This window comes from Dipodomys ordii, unplaced genomic scaffold (assembly GCF_000151885.1).
Source record: "Dipodomys ordii isolate 6190 unplaced genomic scaffold, Dord_2.0 Scaffold83, whole genome shotgun sequence".
NCBI classification, from domain to species: Eukaryota; Metazoa; Chordata; class Mammalia; order Rodentia; family Heteromyidae; genus Dipodomys; species Dipodomys ordii.
The window spans coordinates 4113657-4137097 of NW_012267299.1; the positions used below are offsets into that span (position 1 = coordinate 4113657).

At 34.7% G+C, this 23441-nt stretch overlaps 1 protein-coding gene across 1 annotated transcript in view; it reads right to left on the bottom strand.

Annotated features, from left to right (window-relative positions):
• Positions 1 to 23441, bottom strand: part of Rnf180 (ring finger protein 180) — a 104626-nt gene that overhangs the window by 6534 nt on the left and 74651 nt on the right. Inside the window, exon 5 of the mRNA XM_013025256.1 lies at positions 16566 to 16691. Coding sequence (XP_012880710.1) covers positions 16566 to 16691 — 126 coding nt within the window. The remainder of the gene's footprint in view (positions 1 to 16565; positions 16692 to 23441) is intronic.

Sequence of the window (23441 nt, forward strand, 5' to 3'; positions counted from 1 at the left end):
TATATCTATATCTATAACTATATCTATATCTATATTGAACTTACTACTAGCACTCCTGAACCCAAAAACTTGTTTCTTTTTATATTCTATTTTGTGAAAAAAGTTTAAACAATTTCTTTATCATAATAGAAAATAATGCAATAACTCCTTATTTTTAAAACAAAATATCCCTGTCTGTACAGCAACTTTACAATAAAATTTTAAAAAAGAAGCCAAAAATACAGATTAAAATCATCTCCACCATAATTATCATAATACAGTGAGGTCTTATTGTGAAGCTCCTTCCAGACTTGCACTGTTCTTGTAGGGGATACTCAATATACTTGCCGCTGGATGAATGTACAGAGCCTGTATGTAAGGATTTCAGTGAATAGAATAACTAGCATCTTTTGTAGAATGTGCCTTTCAAATGTATTTTCAGCAGGAATTGAATATATCTGGGAGACATTTTGTAGTCCTTAAAGAAAAAAAACTTATGACAGCCTTATTCAGAGTCCTAAAACCAGTATTAAAAAGGAGATATATGTCCTCTTGTTAATATGTAATGGGACAGACAAATGTTAAAGTATAGTGTATTACTGCATATATTCTTCATATTACATAAGGATTTTTGTTGTATCAAATGTTGATTGATATAAGTAGGTCTTAGCAGAGGTGGAATAATATATTTATAGTCACAAATAGGTATAGACTTGCTGTGTTAATATACTTGAAAGTTAATGCAAGTAGATGTTAAATGTCATCTCTTCATCTCTCATGTCTTTAGGCCCCCAGAGTCTGAACTATTAACTCTGCAAAAATTAATCTTTATATTGGATATTGAAAGGTATAATAGATTACTTACCACTCTGGAACACCCATGTAAATTTCAAAGTAATTTCTAAAGTTATCAGGAAAAATAATTTTTTATGTTTGGGTTTTATAACCAAGTAAGAAATGCTATTATATTAAGCCAGATGCTGGTGGCTCACACTTGTAATCCTAGCTACTCAGGAGGCTGAGATCTAAGGATAGCAATTCAAAGCCAGCCCAGGCAGAAAAGTCTGTCAGACTCTAATCTCCAAGTAACCATCAGAAAACTACAAGTGGTGCTGGAGGCGCAAAGTGATAAGAGCATTAGCCTTGAGCAAAGAACTCAGGGACAGTGCCCAGAACCTGAGTTCAAGCCCTATAACCAACAAAAAAAATGCCATACCTTCTAAAAATATTTTTACTGTGTAAAATATATAAAATAAAGCCTTTCATTTTACTTTTCCCTTTAAGTGCCAGTATTTGGCTTGAATAACTCTCTTGCTTTGTTTGCTTGCTCACAGCTGGTGTTCTACCATTCTACCACTTGAGGAGCACCTTCAGTCTAACATTTTGCTGGTTAGAGATGGAATCTTGAAGACTTTTCAGCCCAGGCTGGCCTGAAACAGCAATCTTCCAGATCTCATTTTCTTGAGTAGCTAAGACTGAGTGTGAGCCACTGGCACCATTGTTAAGGCTTGTCATTGTAACCATTTTTAAATGCACAATTTACTCAGTGGCATCAATTACATCACAAGCTTGTGTTATCATTACCACTGTATATTCCATTATTCTTCATTATTCCAAACAGAAACTGTAGTCATTACTCCCTATTCCCTCCCCCCTCCTGCCTCAATCTCTAATGTACTTTCCATCTCTCACAATTTGCCAATTCCAGAGTGAGATCATAGAATATCTGTCCTTTTGGGTCTGGCTTAGTATCTTAGTATCTTTTCAAGATTCATCCACATGGTGGTTTGTATTTCCTTCTTTTATTAGCTTTTGCTCCTTTTAACTATACCACATTTTGCTGATGGAAAGGAATTTGAGTTGTTTCTATCTTTTTGCTATTATGAATAAAACTACCACAAACATGTGTACAAGTTATCTGAGGTCATATTTTCAGTTCTTTTGTAATGTATGCAGAAGGACTGTCGAATCAGAGAGTAATTTTCACATGGACTGTACTGAACATTTACCTTTGGAGGGAACCTCCAAATGATTTTTAAATTAAGTTGTATCACTTTACATTTCCCCCAGCAAGGTTTATTTCCCTATTATGCTAGTTGCCATCCTGGTTCATTTGAATTTTCTGTGGCTTTTATTTCTGGTTCCAGTTTGTCAAATGATGCTTTCATTTGCTTCTTGGTCATTTAATATAGTTTTGAAGAAATGTCAATTCACATTCTTGACTCATTTTTAAAATTAATATCCTTGTTATTAACCTATAAGATTTCTTTATATATTCTAGGAATAATCTCATTGGGTATTTTTTCATTCTGTAAACTTCATGTTTTCTTGTTCTTTTAGTTGACAAATAGATTTTATACAACATTTCCTATTTTAATGTTCTATTTACTTATTTTTATTTTGTTGCTTCTGTTTTCGGAACTATAGCTAAGAATGTATTAGTTATACAGTTACCTTTATGTTTTATTTGAAATTTTGTGATTTTTGTTTTTTTATTGGGTTATTGATCCACTTGGAGTAATGTAACTAAATACAGTAATATAGACTTAATGGAAATGTAATGATTGTACACATTTACTGTGTAATTGTGATATTTTAAAATACATATATAATGGTTATTCCATATACATAACTGTTTGATCAGTTTCATTATGCTGTTTACACACACACACATACACATACACACACACACACACACACACACACACAAACACATGGATTTTTGAGGGTCTCAATCCTGTAGTATCCTTTCCTATCACCTCCCCCCATCCATGGGGTGGAGGAGAAGGGTGAAAGGGGTGACACAGATCAAGATATATTGCATGCACAGACCTCTTTGTTGAATGGCAGGTTGTCTGTATAACTACTTAAAGACAATAAAAATAAAAATTAAAAGAGTAGGTCACATGTAAATAAGGATGCTGTCAGTTTCTGTATATATTAGTGTTATTACTATAAATTTTATACATTACAAAGCTGTAAGACAATTCAAAAATCTTAGTAGTCATTTATATAAAAATATTTCAAACAAATTGCTAAGAAGATAGCTTTTTGAAAATCATATCTACTCCCTGTGGATATATATCATAAATATATCTCATTTTAAAATCTTTTTTTGACATTGAAAGATGAGAAACTTTAATATTTAACCTATTTACAACCTTAACTATTCTAATGGTGGTAAAAAGTATTCAGAAATACACTTTTCAGATTTAACTACAGTTTATTTCCAAATATAAATGTTTTCAAATATATTTTCTTCAAATATATATGAACATATATTTGTGAGTACATATGAATATATATTTTAAAGATATGTATATTAGTTAGAAATACATGGCACACTCGTTTGGTACACTACATACGAGACCCACTTCTTGTGCTATTTGCCAGTGTTTACAGTGCTGTATTGGTTTCAGCAATGTTGTTTTGAATTGACTAGTGAGTCCCTTTCTGGAAATAACAAAGGGGTCTCATTTATTGACAGTCTTCTAAAAAATAAGGAATTAAGAAGAAAACAACCCATGTAGGGTTAAAGTCATAATTAAGTCTTCTTATTGAATAAACTGACCTTGTCAGATTACAGCTCAGATAGTAATAATAGTAATAGCCATATCAAATAAAAATTCTGAATTTTAAATATAAATTATTAGAACGACTTGGTGTATAATTTATTCTATGAGTTATTACTAGATTGTTTAGAGATTTTCTATTTTTTTCATTTATACGTAGATGGTTGTCACTAGTTGTTAAGTATTTTGAATATCATTCTAATGGTAAATGTTCACAAAAGTAAGTTTCCCTAAATTAATAAACTTGGGAAAACATTTTTTATGTGCTTGAGAGATTTTCCTCTTGAAAGTTTTTTTTAAAAAAGGGTGGTATTGCTTCAACTCTGCTTTATCTTTTCAGAGATCTGCTAGAGTTCCTGAAAAAGTTAGTGCCCACTAGACAGGAAATCATGTTATCAAACTAGCTGGAAAGCCTCATGTATCACTGCCAGGTTATTTTGTATAATCTTTTCAAAAATTGATTTGCTAACCTATTCTTTTGGTATGTGTGAATTCAGGACATACCACTCAGGAATGTAGACTAAAAATCCTAAACATAATACCAGTTTTGGAACCAAATCAAAGTTCCAAGTCATTTAAATTCTTCTATTTCAAATTCTCATTTTAAAATTCTAAAATATTTTGAAAAGCTATGTTGTGGTCTTTCTTTTCCTCAAAGTAGAAAGAAAAGTAGTCCTTGCATTTCAGAATAGTCAGAAAAGCAGATTATATTTTGTCATTGATAATGCAGTGCAGTTCACCTTGACTGTATTACCAAAAATACTGGTCTTTTATACAAAATACGAGTATTTCTCTTTTTCTTTTCTCTCTTTCCTTTTTCCCCTTCCTTCCCTCCCTGCCTCCCTCCATCCTTCCTCCCTCCCTTCCTTCCTTTCTTCTTTCCCTTCTTTCCTCCCTCCCTCCCTCCCTCCCTCCTTCCTTCCTTTTTTGAATGTTTGTGCACATGCATGCCTACATGGTTGTGTGTGTGTGCTAGTACTGGGGCTTGAATTCAGGGCCTGGGCAATGTCCCTGTTTTTGCTTAAGGGTAATGCTGTCAGTTGAGCCACAGCTCCACTTCTTGCCTTTTGGTGATTAATTGAAGATAAGAGTTGCATGGACTTTTTTTTTGTTGTTGTTGTTGGTTGTGGGGCCTGAACTCTGGGGGTGGGCACTTGAGCTCCTCAGCTCAAGGCTAGCGCTCTACCACTTGAGCCACAGAGCCCCTTCAGGCTTTTTCTGCTTATGTGGTGCTGGAATCGTACCCAGGGCCTCATGCATGCAAGGCAAGCACTGTACCACTGAGCCACCTTCCCAACCCCTCTCATGGACTTTTCTTCATGGGATGGCTTTGAACTATAATCCTCACATTTCAGCCTCCTTAGTAACTGATATTTCAGACATGAGCCATTAGCACCCAGAATAGCATTATTTTCAGTATACTGAGTTAGCCCCAATTTATGTAATTACTTGCAGATATCTTAAATTGGGATTGTAGTTGCAGATTTGCATTTGTTATTCAAAAAATGGACAACTTCAGTACTCCTGTCAACATACTATGTCAGTGCTAACTTCACTTCAGGGTTGAGACGAAATAATTATTGTTCATCTTGTTTGCTTATAGCATTGCATTCCCTCAGATAAATTTTATTTTTAATACTAAATCTTCTAATTTTAATAAAATAATACTAATTTTCAAAATAATTAATGTGTAATTTCTTTCTAAAATAACAAATATTATTTATTCACATATGCAACAATATAAATGACATTTTAAAACAATTTACAGTATAAATATTTTTAAAGATAGGATATATTAAAACAATGTAATACAATATAAACATTATATCTTAGTCTTGAAAAAATACATCTGTGTGATGTGTTATTACACGTATATTCATTTTTTAAAATTTTATTTTATTGAAAAGGTGATGTACAGTGCTACCCTATGATCCAGCAATCCCACTCCTGAACATTTACTCAAACGAACACAAAAAAAAAGCCACAGTAAAAGCCACCAGCACAACTATGTTCATTGTGGAATTTCTTAATAATGAATTTCTGCCTAGAAGTCAGAATAAACAAAAAGATCTCTTTCCATTCTGAATTCTCAAATCTATTATATATAATTGCAAGTCCTGTTTTCTTCTACAGAGGAATGTATTTGCTTCAGTACTTTGTACCTTGGAATCACCTAGGGTGCTTTAAATAACACTGCATTTGGGACTTACCTCCAGAGACTTAGAATTAATTGGTGTGGAATATGCCCAAGACATTGTAATTTATGTAAGATCTTTGGAGTGAAAGAATACAAAGTCATGTTGGAAATTATTTTGCTTCAAAAAGCAAAACCAAACCAAACCTTAGCACTTCTGTTCCCTCTTGCAAAAAAAAAATCAGTATTTTTTATCTCTGAAAGTTAGTTGAGGACTTTTTAATTTTTTAGGCTGAGATATAAAGTTCTATTTCATATTAGCATCTGCCAATACCATCTCTATTATTTTATAGCTGTTCTAATCTGGGAAGCCTCATTTTCAAAGTCCAGGATTAAGATTATGAGGGCTGGGGGGGGGGGGAGGGGGGGAGGATGGGAAGGGATGGGAAGGGGAAACAAAGGAGGAGGCTACAATTCTTGATAAGAAATGTACTCACTATCTTGTCCATGTAATTGTAACCCCTCTGTACAGTATTTTCACACACACAAAAAAAAGATTATGAGGGCTGTTAGGTCTCCTGGATTTATTTTTTACTTCTTTATTAGCTTTATTAAACTATATGATCACTTGGTTGAAATGATTCTGAGTAGTTTATGTAAATTCATGAAAGGTAGTTATATCTTTTTGGAAAATACTTAAACTGTTCAAATCAAAACAAATCTTCTATAACTTCAGGAATTTTTTGTTCTGAAGTAAATTTATAATCTCACTCTATATTTAATACAATAGGCTATGCTTAATAGAGGCTTTTGGCCAGTTACATAAATGGTCTCAGATTATTAAACAAACTTGTATGAAGGAAAGAAAGCTGTTGTGATGTACTCTTTTTAATATGTATTATGACAAGTCTAGTTAGAAGTGATATAACCTTTAAAGGGGAATTCTAGTTTTGAAATCACGCCTATCTGAATTTTGAGGAATGTTTCCCTAAGGAATTACTCAAAGAATTATGTACTGTATCTACCTAAATTATTATAGACTTCAATCTACTGAAAATAAATACTTTAAACTCATTTTTATCAGTGAGCACTTCTCATTTCTCTCCTTATTTCTAGAAGAGTGGATTTTTTTCTTCAGTCATGGGGCTTGAACTCTGTGCCTGGGCACTGTCCCTCAACTCTTCAGCTCAAGGTAAGTGCGCTACCATTTGAGCCACAGTGCCACTTCTGGTTTTCAAGTGGTTTATTGGAAATAAGAGCCTCACAGACTTTTCTGCCTAGGCTGGCTTTGAACCACAATCCTCAGATCTCAGCCTCCTGAGTAGCTAGGATTACAGGTGTGAGCCATGGGTGCCCAGCTAAATAGAGAATTTTCTTTTTTTAAAAATAGTGGGCATTTTTACTGGGTTTGTGTGATAAATTCATTCATGGAAGATAGCAAATACCTCTGTGAAGAATAGTTAACTATCCTGAGCCTCAGAATCTAGGAGCTAATAACAATGTACAAGCACATTTATCAGAAATAAGGACCAGAGTGACCATGGACATTTCTGCTGTGTACTATGGAACTCCATACAGTGCCTTTATAGAGTTCACTTTAAAGGTGTTTTCTGGAGCTGGCCAATGTGGCATCCCTGACTTCCAGTCTTTCACTGGTATTGTTGTCAGGATCAAGAAGCTCAATGCCCATCTTTCTCTGATATTCCTCACAGTAATAGTTTTCTCATTGTGTTAATAATGTGTCTTCCTAATATGGCTTCTTTATCTGCCAATACCATCTCTATTGTTGATAAGTGAGTGTGATTGCTTCTCTTCCAATGACACCATATGTCACATTCATGAATTTTTAGTAGTCAAACTTTAGACTACTTGAACATTTTGAAGTTAAGAAAAAGCAATACCTATTTATTGTAATAAAAAGTGTGGGTTGAGTTTGGCTATGCTGAGCTCCTTCTTTTCTAGCCTTTCTTTTTCAGATGTTCAAAAATCCAGTGTCCAGTCTAAGTTTATTACATATGTAAACAGTTTTACTTGATACCATTTGTTCTGCAGGATGGTTAGGGAAAGCTTTAATATATAGTATTAAGATGGTGAACTTAGGGTCCAGGTCAGGAGTACGTTTTCCTATGAGATTATTTGTTTTTAGTGTTAATTGAGGAATTCACTGGGTGAATTTCTAATTCAAACCTAAATATATGAACAGTTATACACTTGCATGTTATATATGCAAGTGTTTTAAAATGAAAGTTGCTTTCCTACCACTATCCAATTATATATAAATCTACAGAAATCCTATATATGTAAATCAATGAATAAGATGGGCTTTGTGAGTATATGTACTTGTGTGTGTGTGTGTGTGAGAGAGAGAGAGAGAGAGAGAGAGAGAGAAACAGAAATCGAGGAAGAAGAGGAGGAAGAAGACACTTGCTAATTTTTAAATAGCCCCTATAGAGTAGTGATAGATGAACAACATATACTGTTTGAGAATTTATTTGTGTCTTAATATAGAAGCAAAAAGTTTTAATTCTGAGTCTAATGTCCAACTTACGCTATTTTCAGCCTTGGACAGAGATCATGGTTTCAGTGACCCAACACCAAAATAACAGAGGATACTTCAATAAAGAGATAGAAATGAATGAGATAAATGTGAGCTAGCATTTTGTATCTCTATTCAGTCACTGTTTTCCCTGAAGTATCAACTATTTCTAAGCTGAACACCTTCAATATCCGGCTGATAGAAGTTAGAACCTTTTTTTGTATCTCTGAAAACTGTCAACCAAGGATCCTGGAATCCATGAAGCTGAGTGTAAATCCATGAAGGAAAGTGGGTGAGTGGGGTGGATTAAAAAGTTGTGGGGGTTATCATATGTATTTTTGTATATCTGAGGAAAGGTCATGTGGGTGAAGATTACACTGAAACAGACTTGAAGCAATAAGAGAAAAATTGGGAGGACAGTTTTGCCTGACAGACTTGTTAGAACAAGCTTACTTTTGAAGGTGGATAGCTTCCTATCAGTTCATGAGATAGGAGTCTCCAAGTCCATCTCTAAGACTAATTGTTGAGGTAGGGGAAGTAACACTATGCACTCTCTACTTTGTCTGAGTCATTTCCATTTTAGAGACGGCATATAATTGTTTGCAAAGTAGTTTGTGATAATGTAGGACTTGTGAAAGGGTTTCTAAATAACTTTTCAACTCACCAGTATATATCATAGCAAAAATGGTACCTGCTTATGACAAAATAAAATCAAAGAAAAAGATACTTTAGAATTCACAGGCCTTTGCAAAAAAAATAACAAAATTGTTGCAGTTTTAGAGAAATGTTATGGCAAATGCATATTTCTGCTGAAAGGCAATGTCAAGTCTACAGCAGATTTTTAAATTTCTCTGAATTAGCTCCAATTCTCTGAGAAGGCAGGTTTCTGGGCTATCTTCAAATGCCTGCTGTTTGAGCATGTGCTGTTTTGTCTTCCATTAGAGACAAGCATCCTTTTCCATGTGGGTATTATTTGATTTATACTGAACGTGTTTAAGCTTGCAGACTCAATCTAACACCTTCAGAAGAACTAATGACCAAATATGACAATTCCCCAGGCTTTCCTGAGAAATGGATGGATTTGTCAAAAATATATACTCAGACACCTGCATTTCAGCTGTGTAAGTTGGTTATAGCTAGTAAAATTAGGGTATAGAATTTTAAACCCCAATTTCACCTGAGCATGTTTAGGGAAACAATGTAGAGCTTTTTTTGCAGCAAGAAGTTTTAAATAAAATCTCATAACTTTGTGTATATATGTGTAGATACACAAACATGCTTGATTGTGTGTATATATATACGCACATATACATATATATATACATATATTTATCACACATGTATATACACATATAATTAGTTTCTTAGGGATTTACAACACGGCATGGCTTCAAACAATTTGAACTGAACACTGTAAACCGAGGACGAAGAGCCCGGAAATGGCAACTACTTCAGAAGAAATAACTATGACAGGCTTCAGTGCAAGCACACTTGATAAGGAACATAATTGCTAGCTCATATTTAGAGCTACTAAGAATATTTACATCTTTTTCGTACTAATTTTATACATTAAAATGTTATGTATTTGTGTTTGTGTGTATGTGTGTGCGTGCGCATGTGTATGCCAGTCCTGGTGCTTGAACTCAGGGCCTGGGCACTCTCCTTGAGCTTTATGCTTAAAAGTAGCACTTTACCACATCAGCCACAACTCTCCTTCTGGGTTTCTGGTCGTTAACTGGACATGAGGCTCATGCATTTTCCTGTCTGGGCCTGCTTCGAGTTGCAGTCCTCAAATCTCAGCCTCCTGAATAGCTAAGAGCTAGCCACAAATGCCTAGCAAGTATGTATTGTTGAAATACAAATGTCTGCTTTGTAAGTATATTCAAGATACAATTTCATAGGATGAAAACGAATGAATCTATTACAGGTAAACTGTGAGCTAGTTTTATGTTTGAGTGTGTTCAAGGAGGTAAATGTGATTCATAGGTTAGGAAATCTATAACTGCTAAGTATTTTTGTCTTTTGAAAAAAATGCTAGTACATTGCAGCCAAAGGCCTCTTTAGGAATATCTGTTCTTTCTCATAAGATCCCTTTACTAACTACTTCCTTCTGCTAATGTCAAAAAACTAAGTTGAAAAATAAATTTAAAGGAACACATTGACATAGCATCAATGGCAGGTATATTAAGAAGTGTATTGTAAGTATGAAATCATAGATATTAATTTTCCATTATGAACCTGATCTTGCAAACTTGTATTATTTTAATTGATATTATTCAATTCTATAATAATATGATTGATTATCAATAATAACTAGCCATGAAAATTACAGAATGCATCTGGTAGGAAAATGTATAGCCTTAAATAAAAAATACAATTAAAAGCAATAAAAATCAATGACTTAAAGGACACTTTTAAGGTACAAAAAGAACAGAATAAATCCAAAAGGTAAAGGTAAGATTTTAATGTCAAGCAGAAACTAAGAAAACAGAAAATCAAGAAATGATATTCAATTCCAAAAATTGATAATTTTAGAGAAATAATAAAATTAGCAAATATCTGAAAAAATCAGGCGCAAAGAATAAAACATGGTATTTGTAAATAGTAGTAAGAATATAAGGAATATTAGCAATAGCTACAGGAGAGAACAGGAGATAATAGAGTACTACAACATTTTACCTCAATAAATTTAAAGACAAATATGAACAAAGAAGATGTATTTATAAACTGAAGTAAAAAGAAATTAAGAAGCAGTATGAATTTTAGAAATGAATAGTTTCGGGGCTGGGAAGGTGGCTCAGTGGAAGAGTGCTTGCCTTGCATGCATGAGGCTCTGGGTTTGATTCCTCAGCACCACATACGTAGAAAAAGTCGGAAGTGGCGCTGTGGCTCAAGTGGTAGAGCGCTAGCCTTGAGCTGAAGAGCTGAGGGACAGTGCCCAGGTCCAGAGTTCAGGCCCCACAACTGACAAAAATAAATAAATAAAAATAAAAAATAAAAAAATGAATAGTTTCACTCATAAATTTAAACACAAAATTCTGGAACAAAATATTAGCAAACTAGATCTAGAGGAGTATAAAAGTGATCAAGCTGAGTTTATCCTAAAAATAAAGCAAGTGCTGAAAATTATATATATTCCAAATCAAACACAAGTTTCATCCACTGAGCAAGTCTAGCAGCAAATTAATTTTTTGAAAAAAAAACAGGCATTAGCTAGAAAGTTATAAAATTGTCCTTAAGACATTACAATTGTCTTCACTGACAACTCCCAAGACCACAGAAATAATATTCACATTTGATAATTTAGTAAGGAAGTGCAACAACTACCCCATATTCAATTACATAACAGGAAATGATTTACAAAATCTGTGGCATTTTATAATGTTTAGAAAAAATGTTTGCTATTCAAGCTACTTCTTCAAAACATGTGAAACTCTGTAACATGGCATGTAAAGGGTAGAATCTTAATGAAGACCTAAATGTGAGAGGTAAAATCACAATATGAACATAGAAAAAAACTGAGAACCTTTGTGACCTGAAAGTGGAGAACTACTTAAGCAAAACTTAAAACATGAATAATGAAGGTAGAAATGCATTTAGCTACATCAAAGCTAAGATTTTTTTAAAAGAAGGACACTGAACAAACTTTAATAGATAGATGGTAAAATAGAATAAGAAATTTATAATTTGTTTATAGCTGACAATATCTATCACATACAAAAAGATTCTGGAAAATCAACAAGATAAAAATCCCCACTCAAAAAATGACTAAAATAATTATAAAAGAAGCATTTCAAAATTTAATAAACATTTGAAGGGATCTCAAACCATTAGAGATCAGACATATGCAAGTTAAAATAATAGCTTCTTCATTTTCATGCCCTCCTAATATATTATTTTCCAAAGTTTTAGTTTCTCCAAGAATTTCCAATTCTTATTGACAATAAACATTTGGAAATTCACTGGTAGTATCCACTACCAGTATCTAGACTGGACATTTTGGAGAACTATAGGACTTATTAAACAAAATATATTTATATTCTGTGTCTAATATTCTGCTTCTGGGTCTATACCAAGATTTTACTCAAAGCCAGTCACTGGTGGCTCATGACTGTAATCCTTCTTATTTAGAAGGCTGAGATCTGAGGATTGCAGTACAAAGCCAGCCCAGACAGGCAAGTCCCTAAGAATCATCTCCAATTAACCATCAAAAATCCAGGAAGTAGAGCTGTAGCTCAAGTGGTATAATGCTAAACTTGAACAAAAAGCTCAGCGGGAAGAATCAAGAAGATGGCAGAGTACAGCAGGGGTCTAGCTGAGCTCTCTCCAAGAAACCAGTTTTCCCATTCCAGTGAAAAGTCCATGGCTAGAGGGCTGGGAAGGTGGCTCAGTGGTAGAGCGCTTGCCTTGCATGCATGAGGCCCTGGGTTCGATTCCTCAGCACCACATAAGCAAAAAAAAAGTCGGAAGTGGCGCTGTGGCTCAAGTGGTAGAGTGCTGGCCTTGAGCTGAAGAGCTGAGGGACAGTGCCCAGGCCCAGAGTTCAGGCCCCATTACCGCACCCCCCAAAAAAAAGAAAGAAAAGAAAAGAACAGTCCATGGCTAGAAAATCACACCAAATGAGCTATAATAGTACAGAGACTTTGCCCAGAGTGGAAAAACTCAGGTAGCCTGGTTAAGAAGGCAGATTTGGGCACAATCCAGTGCCAGAAATGGCAGCCACTGGACAGATCAACCCAGCAAAAACTTAGCAGAGAAACCACAGAACTAAACAAATGCGTAGACCAACTGGACTTAACAGGTATCTACAGAATACTTCATCCAGCAGCATCAGAATATACATTCTTCTTGGCAGCACATGGAACATTCGCCAATATAGACCAAATTTAAGTCACAAAGAAAATCTGTACAAATTCATAAATTCCCTGCATTCTCTCAGGTCACAATGGAATAAAATTAGACCTCAACTCCAAAACCCACCATAAAAAGTTCTGTAACTCATGGAGACTGAACAACATGTTTACTCACCAGTGGGTCATTGAAGAGATTAGAAAGGATTCAAATATTCATGCTATTTAACAAAAATGGACACACAAAATACCAGCTCCTCTGGGACACAACAAAGGCCACACTCAGAGGACAATTTATAGCTCTAAGTTCCTACATCAACAAATTGGAGAAATCTCAAACCAACTATTTAATGAGGTACCCGAAGCTCCTTGGAAATTAATAACAAGCAAAACCCCAATCCAGTAGAGGGAAACAAATAATTAAAATCAAATCAGAATTAAATGAATTAGAGTTCAAAGACCTATATCAAGGATCAACAAAACAAAGAGTTGGGTTTTTTTTAAAGAAAATGAACAAGCCCTTAGCAAATCTGGCCCAAAAAAGGCAGAAAACACCCAAATAAAATCAGAGATGACAATGGGAACATCATGACAGAAACAAGCAAGATTCACAACAGTATAAGAGAATACTTTGTAAAGCTTCATGCTAAAAAATTTGAGAATGGGAAGAAATAGATGATTTTCTATCAAGTGTTGATATACCCAAACTCAACCAAGAAGATCTTAAATAAGGGTCTATTTATAGACCCATATCAAATATTGAAATTATAATAGCAATAAACCTCCTAACAAGGAAAAGTCCAGGACCAGATGGATTCACAGCTGAATTTTATGAAGATTTCAAAGGAGAACTCACTCCCAAACTCCTCAAACTCCTCAATGAAACTGAAAATGAAAGATAACTACCAAACTCATTCTATGAGATCAGCATAACCCTCATCCCAAAGCCAGATAGGGACACATTAAAGAAAGAGAACTATAGACCCTCTTAAATCTGATTTATTTGAAATTAATAAAGGCTCTCCAGCTCTGTTTTAGTAAAACAAACAAACCAACCCCCCCCCAAAAAAAAACAACTTAAAGACAATGCCTAGGCTTGGAGTTCATATTCAGGACTGGTGCAAACAAGAAGTAATGACAGGGAACTGGAAGTTTTCTGTATTCCACTGATTAGACACATAAAATGTAGTAGATGCCAGCTTAATATGAACATTGGCTAGAAGAAACAGAGATACACATAGCCAACTGGATGGGTTGAAAAGGCTAGAGCTTGGTGGAGCAGTTGAGAAGTAATGCAATCTATAGCACCTTTCCATTAAGATAGGTACACAAAAAAGGATAATTCTGTAAGAGCACAAACAAAAGGTTAAATAATATCAATACAAGTGGTTGCCTTGGGACAAGAGAGTCAAAAGCAGGTTATGAGGACAAAAGGAAATAAATGAGCATATGGGTCAGTGTTCAGGAGAAGCCACACATGAAGTATGGCTGGAACCACTTTCTGAATCCAGTGTTGATATCAAGCCAAAAAGTGACCGACATTTATAAAGAAAATTATGAAACATCAATCTCTATAAACAAATTAGGTAGAGAAGTTATTAATGTAATAAATTTCCCCCCAAATTGACTGGTATATTTATTAGGATCTTATTTCCCAAATCCAACCAAGTTTTTCATGGACTTAACCTCATTCTAACATTCATTTGAATGAGAAGTACAAAAAATGGCCAGTGAACTATTGAAGCAAAACACATTGAAAGTGGTACATGAGGATTCATCTAGCCTTAGTATTGAAGATAGCATGGCATAGACATAGACAAATAGACCAATGGAACCAAATGACCTCAGATAGACACATATACATAGCAATTTACACGATAGATTAGCACTACACATCACTGGAGAATATTTTTCAATAAGCTGAGGTAGGAAAAAAAATGACAAGAAAGTCTCAAAGAAATTAGGTTTTTGTCTATAACCTACCAAAATGAATATTTACAAAAAATAACCATAACATAAATTTCAAAGGCCTTTACCACTCTGGAAAAAAAAAAACTTTGTCGCCCTGGAAATAGAATGGGTAATATGGTACTCCGAAAGCAAGCAATACGCAGCAGAATAATGGTAAAAAGTAAGGAATTTAATTCACTAAAGGATAATATATAGCAGCCAGGATCTGGTGGCTCACACCTGTGATCTCAGTTACTCAGGAGGCTGAGATGTGAGGATCACAGTTTGGATCCAGCTCCACCAGGAAAAATCCATGAGACTCTGATCTCTAATTAACTACCAAAAAGCCATAAGTGGAGCTGTGGTTCAAGTAGTAGAGCACTAGCCTTTAGCAAAAAAAGGTCAAAGACAGCATCCAAGCCCAAGGACTGGCATCAACATGAAAAAACAAAAAACTATCATGAAATAAAAAGACAAAGATAAACCACAAACTTGGAGAAGATAGTTATTGTTCATATAGTAAACATGAAAAATAGTTACCAGAAAATATTTTAATTCTCAAATTTAAAAATAAACAGATAAAATTTGAAAATAGGTATTTTCACCAAAAAACCCTCCAAAGTTGATAAGAAGGCCAGGGAAATTTATTCATATTTAGCAGCTAATTAAGTTAATTTTAACTCATACATGAAAATATACATAATTGTAATTATATGTTAATGCATTACTATGTTTATATTTTGATACATGCATATATGAGTAATTTTAGTGGTAGTGGTAACTAAATTCAGGGTCTCAAGCTACTAAGGTAGGTCCTTTTTACACTCTACTTAAGCATGCTTCCAGCCTCTATTTTCATTGGTTATTTTCCAGGTAGAGTCTTCTTTTTTGACTGTATTGACCAGGGTTGTAATTCTCATACTTGAGATTTGCCATGTTGCTGGAGGATACCAACATTGCACCCAGCCATATGTTTCTCCTGTAATTGGGTTAACAGGTTGCACCACAGTGCCCAGCTGTGGCTTGAGATGGAATCGTGCACAATTATCATTTTTCTTTTGCCTGAGTTGTCCTCGAACCATGATCTTCCTGTGTCTGCTTGTCACATAGCTAGGATTACAGGCTTGAGCCACCATGCCTGGCCATGTGCACTATTTAAATCACATTAAACATACATATTCTTCAAATATTGTTTCTTTATTGTGGCAAACATGCAAAATTAGTACCTTATTGTTACCTATAATCAACCCTACTGTGCAATTGCTCACCAAAACTTCTTGCTTTAGGACTATAACCTAGTACCTATTCATCAACTCTCCTCCCTACTCTCCTCCCTAGGACAACAGAGAAACCAAATACAGATTCCCTCATCATTGATTTTAATACACTTGTAGCTTTCAGGAAAGATATTTACCAAGGTCTTTACTTAAAATTGATAAACACAGAAATATAGCTCCACTAACAGTTTTAAGAAAGAAATGAGCAGAAGAAAACAAAGTTACAAGATTTTGGCTTTATTTCATTTTTGGTATTTGTTTCCTTACCCCCAAAAAGATGGAATCTTTTTTTGCAGCTTGGTAGGGGCCATTTTGCAGAGCTGGATTTCTGAAAGCTTTGTTTTATTTTCAAATACTCCTTAGTAAAGAATGTTTTCGTGGCATTGTTCAGTTCTATAGTAAAGCAAAAGGAAAGAGAGTTTTAAACATTAATTTGAGGAAGATGAGAACACGTTTGCTGTAGGGTTTGAAATCAAATCCAGATCTCTCTATCTGTAAGAACGAAAGTGGAAATGGATTTAATTTTTTTTAAATCTCAAACAGACATAACTCATACAGTTCACATTTGATGAAACTCTGATATACCAACAGACATTCACTGAGTACCTCATATATCAGGCACCATATCATGCATGGACACATTTATGAACAAAATATAGTCCCTGCCCTCAAAGAAAAGCAACACTGCAGACTCGAATATAGAAATAATCAGGGAGATAACAAAGGGAATTGTGTGTTCTGGGTGTAGTGAGTGAATAATTGGGGACAATTGAGCTTACGAGTAAAAGTGAAAAAAATCAAGCATTTCAGAACTTTCATTTTCCCGTTTTTGACTCCTTATGTACTGCATGTGTGTGTGTGTGTGTGTGTGTGTGTGTGTGTGTGTGTGCGCGCTTGCATGGGGTTTGAGCTTAGGGAATATTGCTCTTGCTTTGCTGCTGCTCTACCACTTGAGTCACACCATGACTTTCAGCTTGTTTTTCTTTGCTAATCAATTGGAGCTCAGAGTGTCTAGGATTTGTCTGCCCTGGATGTGTTCAAATGTAAATTGTCAGATGTCAGCCTCCTGAGTAACTAGGATTATAGGCATGAGCTCCAGCCATATATATTTCTTGACATCATGGATTGTAATCAATGCAGGCTGATGCTATGGACGTGAGGGTTTCAGAAATGTACAAATAAATTCTCAACCTTTCAGGAGGTTTACTAATAAGTTATATAGAGAAAAATTATTTGAAGTATGCACAGGCCAATTAGGGGCCACTCACACTCTTTCAATAATACAGTATTTGTGTAGAGGAGCCCTAGCAAGGAAGGGGCAATCAGTCAGGCTGCTCTAGGAAGAAGCTTTTCCTACAGAGCCCAGTATGCAGCTGCTAAGAAACAAAAGGTTTCCACAGTTAGCCCCTCCTACTTTTGTGCCACAATGATCATTTCCTCAGTTTCTTTCCTATGCCACTTGTTTTGAGTTTCAGCTCACAATAGTTGCATCACATTTTCTTTTTCTTACACACTGCCTCAGATTGATTCTTACCCAATTCAAAGCAAAAACTGATTCACAAATTTTACACTTAACAACAAAAGAAACAATAAAAATTAGTCTAGGCAAGTCTAGTTATGTATTAAAATTGCAACTCCATTCCTGATTCCATACACATGAGACAGTAAGTCAAGTATACAAGTAAAAAAAAGATCTTCTCAGTCTGTGTGCTCATTATGTAAGTTGGGGTTGTTATAGCTACTCATTTTTATCCTTTATATACATTCAATAGTTAAATTATTGCAGGGTGATGTTCTCATGCTGGTTTCTGCAACAAACGACAGCTGTTTTATTCAATTCCATGCTAACAAAGCACAAGAATGGACTCTTAGTTCAAGGCAGTTGAGGTACTATTACCTGCTTAAAAGGGCTCATCATGACATTCACACCGATGAAGAAATACTTATTATGAAATATTTATATGCATTCACTAAAAATAACAATGGTCTTGTAGACTTACCCTTAAGTGTTGGTGTGTGAAATCTGGGGACATTTCTGAGTAACTGAAAACTATATGAAATAAGTTGTACCATTAACAATTAGCCACTGGGAAAACTAACTTTCTTCATGTCCTTATATGAGTGGTCCCATGTGGTGGGTTAATAAATATTTTATATGAGGATAATAAGCTCAAGAATTCTTATTATGCCTCCTTTTCCTCCCTTTCTTTCTCCCTCCTCTTCCTCCTCCAAGAAATCATGTAGCCACATTCTAAAACAATCAAATATTCAGATAATATCATTGTATAAACTTCTTTTATGAAAATTAATTGGAGGGGCTTGGCAGAGTAGCTCAAGCGTTAGAGCACCTGGCAAGCAAGTGAAAAGGTCTTGAGTTCAAATCCTAGTACCACAAATATCATTTGTAAACATAACTAAATTCTAATACAACAGATTAAAAAAACATCAGTTTTAATAATTTGCTGTAATTTTTTTCTAGGGTGTAGATACAAGAATTAAAATTAGCAATAATGCTTGTGATACTTTGTTTCTTGGCTTCAAGGAACTTAGTACATAGTATATTTCTAGACTATCTAATGAACTTATGTATTAAGATACTATTGTGAGAAAGAGTTTGAAAATAGGAAATAATGCTTTTAACGCCTAAGAAAACTATGATCACAAAAATTACTAAAATTTCTAAGAAGAGATGGGAATTATACCTACAAATACACCTGAAAGTCTACAATATAATCTTATGAGACTGACAGTTTGGGATGATTTAATTTACTTTATTGGACAGAAAGGCTTAATATATATATATTTTTATTGTAGAGATACTGTACAGAGGGGTTACAGTTACATGAGTAAGGTAGTGAGTACATTTCTTATTGAGCATTGTTATCCCCCCTGTTTTTCTCCTACCATCCCTTCCCACCCCACCTTCCAACATCTCCCTCCCTCCCTCCCCCAAAGTTGTAAAGTTCTTTTTCAACATAGTGTCTTGTACATCTCATTGTTACAATAGGTCAATCTGTATCCTTGTTTCAACTTTTTGTTGTTTTCCTTCTCCTCCCCAAATTAGAAAAAATGTATATAGAAGATGTAGGGCACTGGGATAAAATACAGTGAAAACAGGGGTTATACTATGGGGAGGAACATACAAGAGAAACAAGAAATCACATAGTACATTGTAAGGACATTAAAAACAACAGCAAGAAATATAAAACCTCTTGTGTCCTTATTCTGGGGTTCATTTCACTTAGCATTATCTTATATGGTCATATAAGCTTTGATCTTCTGCTTGTCCTAGATATATACTAGTTATTGCATATAAGGGAAACCAGTCTTTTGAAGAAGGAATGGTATAGAAATTCTTCCCCAATAGTGCTACCTCAAATTTAAAAAAAGGTTCTAATGCATTTTAGTTATGAGAAGTTCCACAAGTCACTGAGTACCTTTTTCTCTTTTTTGTATGTTTTTATTGTAAAAATGCTATACAGAGGGGTTACAGTTACATGAGCAAGGTAACAACTACATTTCCTATTGAGCATTGTTAATACCCCCTCCTTTGTATTCCCCCTACTGAGTACCTTTTTCTACTTACTTCTTGCCCCATCTCTTGCAAACACTCTTTTTGTATCTGCTATATACCTGATGCTTTGGTAATCTACCTAGGGACATAGAGATAGTTAAGTGTAATTCTAGTCTGTACGGCATTGTATTAGATCTGTGCTTCTCAAATGCCTAGCAATGCATCAAAATTAAAGTATTACTACAAATTTTAGCCTTTGTTCAAGTAATACTGCTGTGTATGAGATTTAGGAGTTGGTGCTTCCTGTGAGCTTCTGGAGTGACTCTAATATACAGCTACATTTGGTAGACACTGGATGAAATAACATGAAACTCTTTTCTGCTATAAAATTATTTGAATGCACTTAAAAAAAAGCCCTCTCTTGCTACTCCATAAATCTATAATAACTTTACCCAAGGATTATTGTTCTATCTGTACATCTGTGTTGCCTCATTTCAACAGAGCATGGAAATGCAGAATTTAGCAGTAAATAGAATATTTAACACTCCATTTCTTAAAATAGCCTGAACAAACACTGAAGAAAACTTGGAGGCTGTGTGACAGGTAATGGAAGCCCCGGCACTCCCTTATCAACCAGTGCTTTTTACTATAATTTATAACTTATTGGACATAAGCAATATTTTGATCCTGTCAAACATATTAGAAAAAGATAAAAAGTGAAAGCCATGAGGACTCTGCTGTCCAGATGATACGCTTATTAAAATGTGGAGGTAGTCACTGTGGAAATAGCAGCATCCTGGTGTGCTGCCCTCATCTCATAAGTGACTATCAGGATAAATGCATTTAGTCTTGACGTGGCTGAGGGCTACATTCAAGCAGAATGCACACACTGAAGGGGTTTTGCCATGGGGCTTCATGACATTGCATCAGTAGCAGAAAAGCCCACAAGTACATATGCATTAAGATAATTTTGAATTAAAGATTGCACCTGTATTGTACCTACATTGAACTCAAGCTTGTTCCTATATTGTGATTTCAACTTTATACTTAGATGTATCTAACTTTATACTTAACAATTCATTATAATCAAGTATATTTGTTAAGTTGTGTTTTAAGCATTCTACTAAGTGTATACATTGAAACTATAGAATAGTAGTAACTCTACTAAGTCCTATGTAGTAAATAAGGAAATTGTAAAGCTAGGAGGTGAGTGCCAGACACTAAGGAGCAATACTGTTTGCTTCTATAATGTTTCCTGATCAGATTAACGTTCTCCCTCTGTCTCGCTCCTCCCCTTTCTCCTTCCCAAAACAATTCCACAGGTTTCATTGTTTTATTTTATGCATATATATAATGAATGAGTTTTCTGATGTCCTTTTAATCTGTTGTACTAGAATTTAGTTATGTTTTCGTGTATGTATGTATGTGTGTGTGTGTGTGTGTGTGTGTGTGTATTACTTCAACCACATTCACCCTCATTCATCCTGTTTGCTCTTTGTCCTCCACTAATGCTTGTCCCCCTTACAGGACTTGCTTTACATTCCTGTCATTTATTTTTAGGTTTATGTTAATTGTTCAAAGAGATTTTTATGGTATTCCACACGTGAATATATTAACCAGATTAAGCCCTCAATTACTTCCTGTTTCCTCTTACTCAATTTTTTAATTGATTGATATGAGGTCTCTTTCGCTGTTTTTTTTTCCTGGCCCAGCCTTGAACCATGATCTTCTCATCTCCTTAAATAGCTGAAATTATAGCCTTGATATTCTATACACATCACAGACACTGTATTTACTTATTCATAGTTACTATTTGGTTCCAGAAATTTAATGCACAGTAAAGCGTATTTGTAAAGAATAACAAACAAGACTAGAGTTTTAGAGTATCAGTGAGTAAACATTTATATAAAAAGGAAAACTTTCTAAAACGGTCATCTTTACCAACTGTTGTTAAATCCTCATTACTTACCATTGCTTTTGGTTTAGTAATACCTTGTGAAATGATCTTCAAAGCTTTTAGATTAGCCTCACCATATATTATCTAAGGAATATATAATCCATTTTTATTACTGAGTGACAGAAACCATAAAGTTGAGTTAGAATGCTGTGCTAAGGGTATCTGCAGTCTTTCCTAGACACAAAAATGGAGGAGAATGAATATAGGACATTGGACCCACTTCCCACCTTCCTGTAGCAATGAGCCTCCACAAGCTGCAGAAGAAGGGCAAGAACATCTCACTTGCAAGGGATTCTAATGCTCCTTCTAGTGAAATTCATTTTGATGTACACCACACATTCAGAAATGCTTAAGGAGAACAACAGGAGTTAGAGGAAAATCAGAGCCGGCTGTTAGAGTTTATATTCAACAGAAAATTACCAGTTTCAATCATAGGAATACAAAATATAAAACAGAACTACTTCAGTAACAGGACCATCTTGTGAAGCCTGACAGGTTCTATGTGGTAGTTGAAGATTAGCCACTAACTGCATTTCCTAAGGCATTTAGGGGCAAGAGAGGTCAACTGAGAATATCTCATACAGTTCTGACAAGTAATTGTCAACATGTGCTGTGAAAGTAAATGTGAGTATGATTTTGATACCTTTTCCTAGGGAACCATTCAAGGTTGAAAGCGCATTTGCAAAGTGCCATTGTCAGCTCAATATGCAGCCCGATGACAGAGACACACAAAACAAACAAAGAAAAACAGTGACCAAAATAGCTGAACCCCCAATTATTATGTCACATTGTCAAAATGGAATTAGAAATGTTATGTGTCTGACATTGTAGAGAATAATTCTTGCTTAGCACATGGTTAATATTTAGGAGCTCTTATTTTGTTACATATGCTTTTCATTTAAAAGTGTCCATTTTCACTATGTTGAAAATGAACTTTACAGCTTATGGGTGAGGAGAGATGTTAGGGAGGAGGGGAGAGAAGGGATGGTAGGGGAAAACAAAGGAGGAGGTAACAAGGCTCAATAGGAAGCATACTCAGGACCTTACTCATGAAATTGTAACCCCTTTATACAGTATCTTTACAATAAAAAATATATTTAAAAAGTGTTCATTTTGATGCAATTATTTCATTTAGCATCTGAAAGTAAATTATTTTGTTTTCCTAATATAATAAAATATAGTGTTGTGCCAGAATAAAGGAAGGGCTTTTTTTTTCTTTTGGCACAAGAGAAAGGCTTTATTGGGTTAGATTTTTATTCAAACTTTTGCCTTACTGATGTCCTTTAGTGCCTTTGAAGCATTACGAAATCATTCCCACAAATGTGTCATTAGTCAAGAATAACGGATCTGCCTGCAGTTAGAGGGCAAAAAGGAAATCTATCAAACTAAGCCCAATTCAACCATAACATTTACTGAGATCTTACTAGGATACTGCTTTTTACACAGAAGTGATTTTTTGTTTATGTTTATAACATTACATTTTAGAATTTAGGGAAAAGCTTTTGGGAAGCTATTAATAGAGATATATTAATGTCACTTTAGAGGTGATTGCTACATCCATACTGGGTTTTAAAAAAAACCCTGCATTCTAAGTGAACAGAAACAGTGCATTATTCTCCCTTAACACTATATATCAAGGATATCATTTTGTTAAAGTTATTTTTTGTATCAG